Source organism: Pituophis catenifer, unplaced genomic scaffold (genome assembly GCF_029215685.1).
Source record: "Pituophis catenifer annectens isolate HBS135680 unplaced genomic scaffold, rPitCat1.0.hap2 SCAF_6, whole genome shotgun sequence".
Taxonomy (NCBI): Eukaryota; Metazoa; Chordata; class Lepidosauria; order Squamata; family Colubridae; genus Pituophis; species Pituophis catenifer.
In genome coordinates, this window is record NW_027256886.1 from 56371027 (window position 1) to 56383649 (window position 12623).

General features: G+C 43.9%; 1 protein-coding gene across 1 annotated transcript; it reads left to right on the plus strand.

Annotated features, from left to right (window-relative positions):
• Positions 1-7796: 7796 nt before the first annotated feature.
• HMX2 (H6 family homeobox 2) lies at positions 7797-9866 on the plus strand. The gene is made up of 2 exons (XM_070945979.1): positions 7797-8079; positions 9319-9866. The coding sequence occupies exons 1-2, from the start codon at positions 7797-7799 to the stop codon at positions 9864-9866; spliced, it is 831 nt and encodes a 276-aa protein (XP_070802080.1).
• The last annotated feature ends 2757 nt before the right edge of the window (positions 9867-12623 follow it).

A 12623-nucleotide genomic window follows, 5' to 3' on the forward strand; every position in this document is an offset into this window, starting at 1 on the left:
TACTATAGTCTTCCTGCTTCTTCTGAATGAAATGGAGTATAAATCATGAAAACCTTAATTACCATATGGCTGATTATGTTGCTTAGGCATATTGGCCTTTATTCAGAGACCCATGGATTAAGCAGACCATAGCTAATAATTATGTGTGGTCCCAGTGTCAGTAGGAGTAGTTTTCATTTATTTTCAGTTAACCTTGGGTAATTCTCTAATCTAGTTGTTGGGATTGCCTGTGGATCTTTAGAGAGTTGCTACCCACTGATCCTTGAGTCACAGGAAAATTCTACTGGCATTACATTTACTCTGCCCACTGCCAATTTCTTCTCTGCCTTTATGCTTTTCTTTTCAGTCATTAATCATTTGTTCACCAATAACTCATAACATCTTGAGCCGCGGTGGCGCAGTGGTTAGAGTGCAGTACTGCAGGCTACTTCTAATGATCACCGGCTGCCAGCAGTTTGGCAGATTGAATCTCACCAGGATCAAGGTTGACTCAGCCTTCCATCCTTCCAAGGTGGGTAAAATGAGGACTCAGATTGGTGGGGGCAATATGCTGATTCTGTACACTGCTTAGTGAGGGATGTAAAGCACTGTGAAGCAGTATATAAGTCTAAGTGCTATTGCTATCTTTTGAAGTTATTCCACTATCACTCTACCAAGATAACAATAATGGGGACAGGATTTCTATTGTTTAATAATGGCTCGGGATGCTGTAAAGACACCATAATGTGACTACAGCCACTGTCAGTCTCATGATTTTGCTCCAAGGTACTGTGTAGCAATTCCTACATACCTCCAAGCTATTGGATGGTGTTAGAATAAAGAGGGAAATATTATATGGACAGCTAAAGTCAACTTAGGCTTAGAATGAAATGAAGGAAGTGTCACTGGGACAGAGCAGAAAAGAGATAATGCTAGGATTATGAGTGTGTCATAGTTATTTGTAAGTAATGATGCAGTCTGATTTCTAGGGCAAATGAAGTTGCTTAAATGCTGAGGCAAAACACAGCCATATCCTGTATGTCATGGCATCATTACACAAATAACAAGAATTGCATCATTTCTGCCTTTATGTGATGAAATTATAGCATACATGGCATCAATTATCCCTGTGTCCTTTCTGCACAAAACGAATGGCATCTTTTTCACAATTCAATCTAAACTGGATCCTCCTATTCAGGACTGTAAATAAAAAGTTGGTTTCATTCAAATTTTTATTCCATGTCATTTCTGGAATGCAAAGGTTTAGGATTAAAGCACACTAGCCAACCCTAAGAGGGAATTCAGGCTGATGGTTTCTAATTTGGTCAGTAGTAAGGTTAATTCAATTAATCGTGCTTAAGTTAATAAACTATATATAAACATATATTGCAAAAATAGCCACTTAATCTACCAGCTAATACAAACTGAAATGAAGAGTTGCCAATATATTGTCTTTCTAGACTTTTCTCTGCCCTTAAGGCTGAACTGATAACAAGAAATCATTATTACAACATAAGTAGGTTTACTTAAGAGATAGTTCTTCTGTATTTTAATGAATACCTTCCATAGAACTGGTCACACCTTCCTCGATCTGCCTCAGTTTTTGATAATACTTTCATAGAGAAGTTAAAGGGAAATATTTCTATTCCCCACCTATTTTTAGAGAGAAAGTGAACATTAGGTTAGACAAGGGGCACAACCACGAAACTTGAAATCCAAACCAAAGACTGGGTTTTTGGTTAAGGTTTTCGCAGAAGAATGCTCCACTCCCCTTATTAAAACACATCAAAGTTGGGATAGGAACTGTGATGGCTATTCAAGGATAAATAATTTTCTTTAACACAGGACACCGAACCTAAAAAAGCAGTAACTTCTTTGCTCGATGAGACGGAAAGCCCCTTTCTTCCACAGGCTTCGGAGGCAATCTAGGCCCAGCCTGCAGAGCGGAGTGAAGGACGATCCCTTACATTATGTTTCAATGCGAGGTCTTTCCGGGTTAATGAGCTGACATCATGATTAAAGCTGACCATTTGTAATGTGTCTGGAGCCTGTTGAAAAGCACTGAAAAGGTTAATGCGGTAAAACAGGACAGCACCTGCCCCGCACGAGGAGGGGAGGAGCCGGGCCACACTCCCTTGAATCAATTAGGGCCTTTAATGAGGCTCCTGCACAGCCAAGGAGTGAATGATCTCCCCGCCGTTGCTTCCACCGGGCGGCAGCTCGCTCCCCCTAATTATTTGATAAGCGCTTGATTCAATATGCCGGCCTTAATGTGGGGGAGGGGGAGGGGGGCTGGGAGTTAATGAAAATGTCTTGGGGAAGAATCTTGACATTTGTCTGTATTGATTGGGATCTTGCTTTTATCTCTTCTTATATATTTTGAGGAATGGGAGGGAGAATCACAACCCTTAAGAAAGCTCAGCTGAGTGAAAAATGGGTGGGACCAAAAGGAAAGAAGAACAGGAGTCCCTCCCTCCCCTCCTTCTCTCTTCTTGTCCAGGCTTCTTCCATCCCTGTGATTTGGGATGAAGAGAAGGGAGCTGGGTTGGGATGGAGGACATGCACTTATTAGTAAATGAACGCAGAACAGTACCCTTGGCCTGGTCATTCTTTGCCTGTTTAGTGTAACCACTCTGTAGTTTGTGCTGTCTGAACTGAGCTCCTTTCCTTTACCGATGGTTCCCTATATTCTGTTATCCCTGGCAATCCATGCAGCAATCAAGAGAAGCACCTTCTGCGAATCCTGGGTTGAAGCTCCGCTTGGAAATCACTGGGGTGTTGCAAGGCCATTTTCTATGAGAGAAAGAATGGCAGGAGTGACTAGGATCCTCCACACACACACACACACACACACACCCAAGCACTACATGTGAATGGGCTGGCAGAACACAGTAAGCATCCTGCAGTTGCTAGAAAGTCACGGGAGAGTCACCACAGTCTTTAGCTCAGGTTCAGAATCTGATCCCAGAAACTTCCAACAGATTCTGGATTAAAGTCTGGATTGTAATGCTTTGGAACGGATTTAAACATTGCAGAAGGGGAAAACACACCCTTGGAATTGGGAGAGGTAGGACATCCTAAGCCATAGATCCATTCTATCTCAAGAGATGTCACAATAATAAAAGCAGATGCTTTGGTTGAGTCTTGCACTTGAGCTCTGTGTGAATCATTCTCAGAACAAGCAATATTTTTTACAACTCTTTTCAAGATTGTACCAGGACACAATGCTTATCAGCCTTTAACACAGGGGTGAAATCCAGCAGGTTCTGACAGGTTCTGGAGAACCGGTAGTGGAAATTTTGAGTAGTTTGGAGAACCGGCAAATACCACTTCTGGCTGGCCCCAGAGTGGGGTAGGAATCGAGATTTGCAATATCCTTCCCCCAGGAGTGGGGAGGGAATGGGGATTTTGCAGTATCCTTTCCCTGCCATGCCCACCAAGCCATGCCCACCAAGCTACACCATGCCCACCAAGCCATGCCCACAGAACCGGTAGTAAAAAAAATTGGATTTCACCACTGCTTTAACATATACCATACTATGTTTGACTTCAGGGTACTATTAGTCCTGCCTTCACTCCAGACCATAAAATAGCTTTTTCCAAATCTAGGGATCTTTAAAAGAACTGAGCTAAATCTAGGGATCCACAAAAGGTTTGGAGTCCAGTGGAACATACTGTGAAGTTCTTGGTGCTTTCTGAATTGGTTGTTTGCTTGCAGCCATTTAGTTACCAGACTAGGTAACATCTTCAGTGCTAGAAGGGAGTGAGATATACTCTGTTTATAAATAGAGGTTTGCTTTCAGGTTTGCTCTCTCTGTAGAAACAGAGGGCAAATCCCACTTCCTTGTAGCACTGAAAATGTTACCTACTTGAATAGCTAAAAAAAAATAATAATCTGCATGCAAGCAACCAATATATGAGACCACTCAGGATTTCACAGTTCAAGTCTGAGCTACATATACTCTTCTTGTATTGGAATCTGTATTCTAACCCATAGGGAGATTTGCAGACTGCATACAGTTGTTAAGCAGCGAAAAGATCTTGACGATTACCAACAGTAATTCGATATAAAAGGGAATTTGCACCTGCCTGGAACCTTAAGTTTTGTTGTTTTGATTCATCCTGCAGTCCAGAATAGCTACCATAGAAAAGTCATTTGCCTTTCTTATGCCAGACAATATAAGAATTGGGGCATCTATGGATCTATTTATGACTTGTGAACTCCAACGGATAAATTTCAAGGAGGGTAACATTGCCTGTATCTGATTGAAGCTTAAAACAATCAAGTCTCTTAGCCTTTACAATTTAAATTGCACCATTCTGTATTGTAAGATGCAATTTCTAAGGCGATTTCAATGTCAAATCCATATAGCTTGCTTCAGTTGTATTTGAACGGTCTCTGATAGCATTTTCAAGCAATGAGTGCCCACACCCACAAGGAGACCATGAAGAAATAAGAATTATGCATCAACAAGCTTTTATTTCCAGGAGTATAAAATAAAAGCCAAGCTCCTTTATTTCTTATCCACCCCTGAGCATAGCCTCTGGTAAAGGAAATAAGCAGTCTGATAACACTGAGCATGCTCAATAGCCATGAGTTGTTGAATCGGTAGGAAAAAAAAAAGAAAATGTTCAGAAGAAAATGTTCAGAAGGTGAAATAGAATGGAGTGGTTCCTTGAGAATTGCTTGGTTGGTCATCTGAAACTAGGAATAAAAGGATTGGAATTGGTCTTTTTTGGGGTTAGGAATAGATTGCAACTCTTTTTGGTGAAGGCTGCTCTTTCGTTGGGTTTTTACTTTTTGATTTTATGGTGAAATCTTAGATGTCTTAGTCAGCAGTCCATCTAAAATTTGTTGGATTGCAACTCCCATCACCATGGCTGATAAGATCTGCCGTGCCAGTTGGGAAAGACTGATCCACGCTATCCAAATAATTAGTATTGGGGAAAATGATTTAGATATGTCTCCTATAGTTGTTAGAAACCAAGCACCCTTTTGCTCTGCAAATGTTATGAGAAAACATAACGACCTTTCTGATGCTTTTTTTTTTTTGTTAATTTGATTTATATGCCGCCCTTCTCCGGAGACTCAGGGCGGCTTACAATGCGTTAAGCAATAGCCTTCATACTTTTGTATATTTATACAAAGTCAGCTTATTGCCCCCACAAACTGGGTCCTCATTTAACCTACCTTAGAAAGGATGGAAGGCTGAGTCAACCTTGAGCCTTGGAGAGATTCGAACCAGCAGTAAATTGCAGGCAGCTGTGTTAATAACAGGGTGCGTAGACCACTGTACTATCAAGGCTCTTTTAGATGCAATCCTAAATTGCAGTAACAGAGGGATAGAATCAAGGTCACATGAAGTATTAGTACCACTTTATAAAGCCCTGGTAAGACCATACTTAGAATACTGCATCAAGTTTTGGTCATCATATTATAAGAAAAAAAAATTGTAGAGACTCTAGAAAGAGTGCAGAAAAGAGCAACGAAGATTAGGGGACTGGAAGAAAAACATATGAAGAACGGTTGCAGGAATTGGGTTGGTCTAGTCTAGTGAAAAAGACAAGAGGTGACATGATAGCAGTGTTCCAATATCCTAGGAGATGTCACAAAAAAGAGGGGGGGGAGTTTCCAATCAATTTTCCAAAGCATTGGAAGGCAAGGCAAGAAACAATGGATGGAAACTAATCAAGGAGAGAAACGTCCTAGAACTAAGAAGAAATTTCATAACAGTGAGGACAATTAACCAGTGGAATGGCTTTCCTTCAGAAGTTTGGGGTTGCTCAATCATTGGAGGCTTTTAAGAAGATCAGCCAGCACTTGTCTGGAATGGAACAGGGTGTCCTGTTTGTGCAGTGGGTTGGACTAGAAGACCTCCAAGGCCCCTTTCAACTCTGTTATTCTGTTCTTGCTGACCACGTGGCTCTGCTGAGGTTATATTTCATTATGCCATGCCAATCGGATACATATTACACACACACACACACACACACACACACACACACACACAATATCATTGATTGATTATACTAACGTGTACCAGTCTCACAATGCTTCTTCATCACTAAGTCAGTTTATCCAGGTGTGCATCTTCTGCCCTTCCTCCCCGCTCTCTAGAGAAAAGTTGCTGAAAACTTTTAGAAATCAAGATTTTCCCCTTTCTATCTCCCTCCCTCCCTCCCTTTTTACCCTGATCAAAGATGTACAAATCCGGAGGAAGCGGAGCGATAGTATTACAAGCGATGGAAAGAAGGTGTGTCAGTCCGAGTAGAAAGGCCATATAATTGCTTATTCTTAGATGGTCCTGATAACCATCCTCGTCCTGAACCCATCGGGAAAGATTACATCCCAAGGGGAAGGTTAGAGCTGGATCTGTCAGAGTTGGAGAAGAGAAGATAATTTCTCAGTTTGGGTTGCCAGCTAAGCCGCCGCCCCCCCCCCCGCCCCCCCCCGCCCCCATGCGTGCTCCTTGCCTAGGCATCTTGGCGCCAGGCAACTTGAATGCGCGTCGCCTGCAATCTCCCATCCGTGGAAAAGCAGTATCTTTGCCTGGCTCCCCCATCCCACCCCTCCACCCCCGTCCCTCCCTTGGCTCCCGAGGGACGGAGATGAGTGACGATCCCGCGCGCTTGAGGGTTTAACAGCGGGGTTCAAACGCTGACTTTCATTCACCGATGAAATCGTCGCGCTCCCGCCCCCCCCCCCCCCACTCCATCAGTTTTCAGCTAACCTTTTGGGAGTCGTGGGGGGGGGGGAAACGTTTTATTGCTACCATGCTATCTTGGTTTAAGCATTCATAGCAAGCTCTTCTCTTCGTTTAAATTATTGCAGCTCTATTCTGGAAATGAATTCAGAATAATTAAACGAGGCGCGAAGCGTGAGAAAATTTCTCTGCTCAAAATGAAAGTATAGAGCAGGGGTTACTAAAGCTTTTCTTTTCTTTTTCTTTTTTTTTTTATAAACACTGATAAAATGCAAAAACATCCCTGAATAGTTTCTGGAATCATCCGTAAACAACATGTACTTGGTAGTAAGCTTCCCTGGCGAGAGCTTCTTCGAGAGCAAGAAGGCAACCTCTGCGCTCCAGAAAACACCTATACCTGCCTGATATATGGGACTAAACCCTGGTTCTCGTTTACGGCAACCAAGATCTACGCGCTGCGAAGCGAGTTGGTCGTTCCAAGTTGGTCGTTCCAAATCGCTCCCATCTTTTAAACCAAAGAATTCAGGGCCATATAGATTCACTTAGATCACTTTATCCTAAATGGGTACAGGGCAGGCGCTGGAAAGGAAGAGGACGCGTCAAAGGGTTTGTTTATTTATTTATTTATTTATTTATTTATTTATTTATTTATTTATTTATTTATTTATTTATTTATTTACACACAAACGCTCGCTAAAAAGAAAAAAAAAAAAGCTTCTCACCGCTTCTAGTGGGTCGGTTTCAATGAGAAGGAGAGCTGGGTGTTCTGCGGTCAGCTGTCTGTCTCTGATCTAGAATTTTGAAACTTTCCGGGGCCGCTTGGCGGCTCGTGATTGGCCAAGGCGGAGGTAACCTCCATGCAAATGAAGCCCCGCCACCTCGCAGTCCGTAGATCAATAGAGATCCGAGAGAGAAAGGAGCATGCATTCAGACTCGGCAAGCTCAAGGAAAACCTGCCGAGGCACGCCAAAAAAGCCCCCCAAACCGGTCTCCCCAAAGCCAGGCTAGGCAGCTCAGCCCCTCCGGCAGCTCCCTCCGCTCAGACTTGACCCCTGCTCCCCAGAGCGCCTCTAACGCGAGCGGTGGACTTCTCTCGTTTCTTATGAGCCCAGGATGAGCAACAAAGAAGATGCCGGCAAAGGTTGTCCTGCGGCAGCTCCGGTCTCCAGTTTTACCATCCAGTCGATCTTAGGCAGCAGCACCTCGGGAGGAGGCAGAGAGCCCAGCTCCAAGCAGACCGCCTCCGCCTGGCCGAGCAGGAAGAGGAGCCTGTCGGTCTCTTCCGAAGAAGAAGAGCCGGACGAGAGCTGGAAACATCCCACTTGCTTCTGCCCCGACTCGCAGGCCCCTGAAGAAACGTGCCACAAGCATCAGCCTCTCGGTTTCACGTGTCTCAGTAAGTATTGGCCCGGGATGGCGGGGAATTGGGGAGTGGGGGTGGCGCAGAGAAGCACCCTTTGCTTCCTAATTAGGAAGAATGATCTCTAGGGGCATCTTATTTATAAAGGCGGTGAGTGTAATAACGAAAGCTCAGCCTGGGTTTTTTGTTTTTTACTTTGGGTGCACAGTTATCTACAAATCTGTTTTCTAATCTTCTTTTACTCTTCAGAGAAGGCGGTGGGTTAAATGAAGAGATCCGGGGGTGGGGGAATACAGTTTTGGGTCCCCCCCCCTCTCTCTCTGTGTGTGTGTGTGTGTGTGTGTGGAGACGATGCCTTCGTCGTGATAATTTCAATAATTGTCTCTGGTGTCTCCTCCCTTTTTAAAATAACGATTTAGGCAGAGCGATTTTTTTTTTTTAAAAAAAAGGTTACTGTATGTAATCATGCCGCCCCCATTTTTTTTGATCGATGTTTTTGGATTTTCTGGCATCTCCTAAAATAAGGGAGCGAGGAGCCTACAGACTGAGCTCCGAATATATATATATTTATTTTAAAGGGTGGTGTACTTTGTAAAAAGCAACACAACCGGCCCTCGTAATTAATTGGGAAAAGGAGAGTCTGAATAAATTCCACTCGATTTCCTTTTGTTCGCTTCTCTGAGCTCTGTAGCCATGGAAGGTTGGTAAGAATTGACCACAGCCCAGTGCAAGGCAGAACCTAGCGGAGAGCAAAGCCCAGCAACAGCGGTGGGACTTCCTGCCGAGAAAGCACGCCTGGGAGAAGGCTTGCGCGATCTAGAAAGTAGAAACGAATTTAAACAGGATGCGGCAACCGAGGAGACTCGGCTCGTGAGTCTAGAGCTGCACAATTGATCAGATCAGCTTCCCGGAAGAGCTACAAATAGGATCTGTACACAACCATAAAGAGATGAAGGAGTGGGGAGACCAATGCGCTCATCCCCCCCTTCTCTGAGGTGGATAGGTAGGTAAGTAGGTAGGTAGATAGACATAGATATAGACATATAGACATAGACAGACATGGATGGATGGATGGATGGATGGATGGATGGATGGATGGATGGATCACAACACAACACAACACAACACAATTTGTAAGGGTTAGGGTTTAAGCCCCAGAGGTTTACCCCCAGAGTGTGTTATTTGGGGTGGGCTATGGTGGGTTTCCCCTCTCCTCCGCCCAGGACAAATCGCAGTATCCATGCCCACTTCTTCTTCTCTTCCTCTTTACTCCAGGCAATTCCAAGGGGACCGGCGCGGCGCTCGGTTCCGACCGGACGCCCCCTTTCCTCTCTCCGTCCCAGCCGGATTTTAAGGAAGAGAAAGAGAAGCCGTTCGCTCCGAATTCGCCCGCCTGCTCGGCGGACCGGCCAAGGGACGGGGCGGAGAGGCAGGCCGGTTCGGCCAAGAAGAAGACGCGCACGGTCTTCTCGCGGAGCCAAGTCTACCAGCTGGAGTCGACCTTCGACATGAAGCGCTACCTGAGCAGCTCCGAGCGGGCCTGCCTGGCCTCCAGCTTGCAACTGACAGAGACTCAAGTCAAAACCTGGTTTCAGAACCGGCGGAACAAATGGAAGCGGCAGCTCTCGGCCGAACTGGAAGCGGCTAACATGGCCCACGCCTCGGCCCAGACTCTGGTGGGGATGCCGCTGGTTTTCAGAGACAATTCCGTCCTCAGGGTACCCGTGCCCAGGTCCATCGCCTTCCCGGCGCCCTTATACTACCCCGGCAGCAACCTGTCCGCCTTACCTCTTTACAACCTCTACAATAAGCTCGACTACTGAGACCGGACTCTGGACAGCCTTGGAGGCCAGGCGGCCCGACCCAGGACCCCCTCCCCCCCCGACCCTCGCGCCCTTTTCTTCACCCATCAGTCTGTTGTTGATCGGAAAGAAGAATCGTGCTTTTGGCATTGTTAAGAAATACACCATGTGTATTCATTGCTATTATATTATATTATATATATATATATATATTTAAAGTATTTATGGGAATCCTCTTTGGGGTGGTTTCTTTCGGTTTTGTAGGCTGGAGAAAGAATTATATGACTTCTGCCTTCTCTTGTTTGGTCTCGTTCCTGGTCCAGACGTACCTAAGCCAGCTTGTTGTTGCTGGGGGGCGGAGGGGGGGCTCCTCTTTCAACCCAAACGGGGGCCGTCTTGGTGCGTCGGTAGGCAAAGTCAGGGCGCTGGAAACCCTTTGCCGTTTCCCGAGGCTCTTCCCACCCTGCCGCTTCACCCCGAGCATTAATTATGCCTTGCGGGAAAGCAAGCAAAACAAAGGCTTTGGAGGGGAGGGGGGGCGCGCAAGAGAGAGGCATACTTCAGACCTGTACATATTTTTAAAGAAAAAAAATAAAAGAATTTTAAAGCGTCGTTGGCTAATTTGGGTTAGATTGCTTATGACGTAGCCTGCTTGGCTTTCTCTTGGCAAAACGCTTGGAACTTAGAGGTTGCCACGATTGGAGCAGCTCTGGGTTGGAAGCCCAAGTTTGGGCGCTGGGGAAAAGTTTTCTCTGAACATAAAGGGCTTCTTTTTTTGGGTGGGGGGGGGGAGAAGGTAGGGAGAGCAATCAGGGAATTTTGAGTAATCGTTGAGTAAAAAGCCCCGCAGCATTACTTGGAAATCAATAGTAGGCGGAGCATTGATCAAAACAAATGTGAAATATTAGTTATTTCGGAATTCACAGGGCCTACAACACAGCTTCCACAGACCCAGGTGAGGGTGGGGAGAGACAAGGAGAGGAAATTTGCCTCTTTCAGATTTCTTAGGTAACAATATTTAATTGTTTGGATCAATGAACTTGTCTTCTTGGAAGTGAATATCTCTGAGCTTAGCTTAGAGACCTACCTTATCTGACTCTTACAAAGTGTACTGTGTACGTCTAAGAAGTCTTACTTCTGAGTGGACATCTCCGTGACCAAATTGTTAGAATCCTTTTTATCATTTAAGCAAAGTGATGGATAAATACTGTATGCTCGCTCGATGGTTAAGGTTTGATATTTCACAATTAGGCGTTTTGGCTGGGTTACAAAAGATAGAGGGTTCTTCTAAAAACAATCTGTTTACATTTTGTGACTCAAGCTCCCTGATGGATTACATTAAGTTTAGAAGTCTTGTTTCTAACAATTTTGGCCGCATGCTCAGTTCATCACTCCTTCTTGAGTTTTAAATTCCCCAATCTATTCTATTCTATTCACCCAAATAGAATTTATTTGAAACTGGATCTTTTCTTTATTTATATGGTTTCCTTTCTTTCCATTTCACTTAGGTTAATTCCTTGATTTAGAGAAGTTATCATTTAAGCAATATAGTGCAACTTAATTTAGAGAATTCTGACGTGGATCATTTTCTGAAAAAATAAATAAATCTCAGGGCAGTGTAGATGTTGGACTAATATAAACCATTCAGTTGGAAGAGCTACCTTTTGAAATCAATAGGATGAACAGTTAAAGGTGACAGTTGATTTGAATGGCTTTAACCACATTCAGATGACTTAAACATGCTATTTTCAGCCAGTCGATTGATATTCACGATAGCATCTACGTCTATTTCTGTGCCCCTTTCCATAACCCCAGACGAAACTCTTGCTCATTTTCTGTTATTCTGTTATTATTAACAGCTATCGCCCCATTGAAATGTTCAGGAAAGTTCCATTGATAAACAGACGCGCAAATTTCAGCCGCCCCTGGATTGAAGCGGTTCCTGCTTTTCTTTATTTGAAAGGGGTGGGGTGGGGGGGAGATGTACCTTCTCTATTAAGTGATCCGAATTGACAAGTGTTTCCGGAAATGGGCTTTCTTCAGAATTTGAGCCGCATTCTGTTCAATGCCACGATCTCAGGTAAAGGACTTTCTCCAGGCCTTTTGAAACCAGAAAGTGACATTATAGCCCACCTGTGATTGATCTGAGCGTTCATTCAAGCGCTGAAAAACACCTGCAGCCTCGGATCTGCCGAAAGGAGACCGTTTAAGCCAAAAAAAAAAAAAAAAAAAAGTAAATGGTTCATCAAGTGTTATTTAAATCGTTACGTGGTTAATGCAGCCACCTGTTCCTTGGTTAGTTTCGGATTTTAAGAGGGAAGGCTATCTGAAAATGCAGCGAGTATCTCTGTTCTATCCAAAATTTACATTCGCGATGTTGTTTTTTTTTAAAAGGAGATGGGGGATTATTTAAAAAGTAGGAATCCAATCTCTCTTTGCTCAGATAAATAAAATATGCTAGTGAGATGCTTCATCTTAAATCCATGTATTCCCCTCCCCACAACAAATGGTAAATACTATATAGATTAGCTCTAAGTCTAGGTTTTCCAGTAGTAGCAATAAAATAAAATTAAAAAAAAAACATATTCATGTTTAGAGCCTGGGAAAATGTATTTTCCAGCCTCAGACTATCTTCAATAGATATAGGTGAAACATTGCTAGAAAGTTTGCTTTGAGGATAATTAAATATATAAATATGTAACGCTTCGGAAGGAATTCGTTTAAACTCCCCCACCTCCAGAAAAAGGATGTCCTATAGAACGGCTATTGATTCGTGAA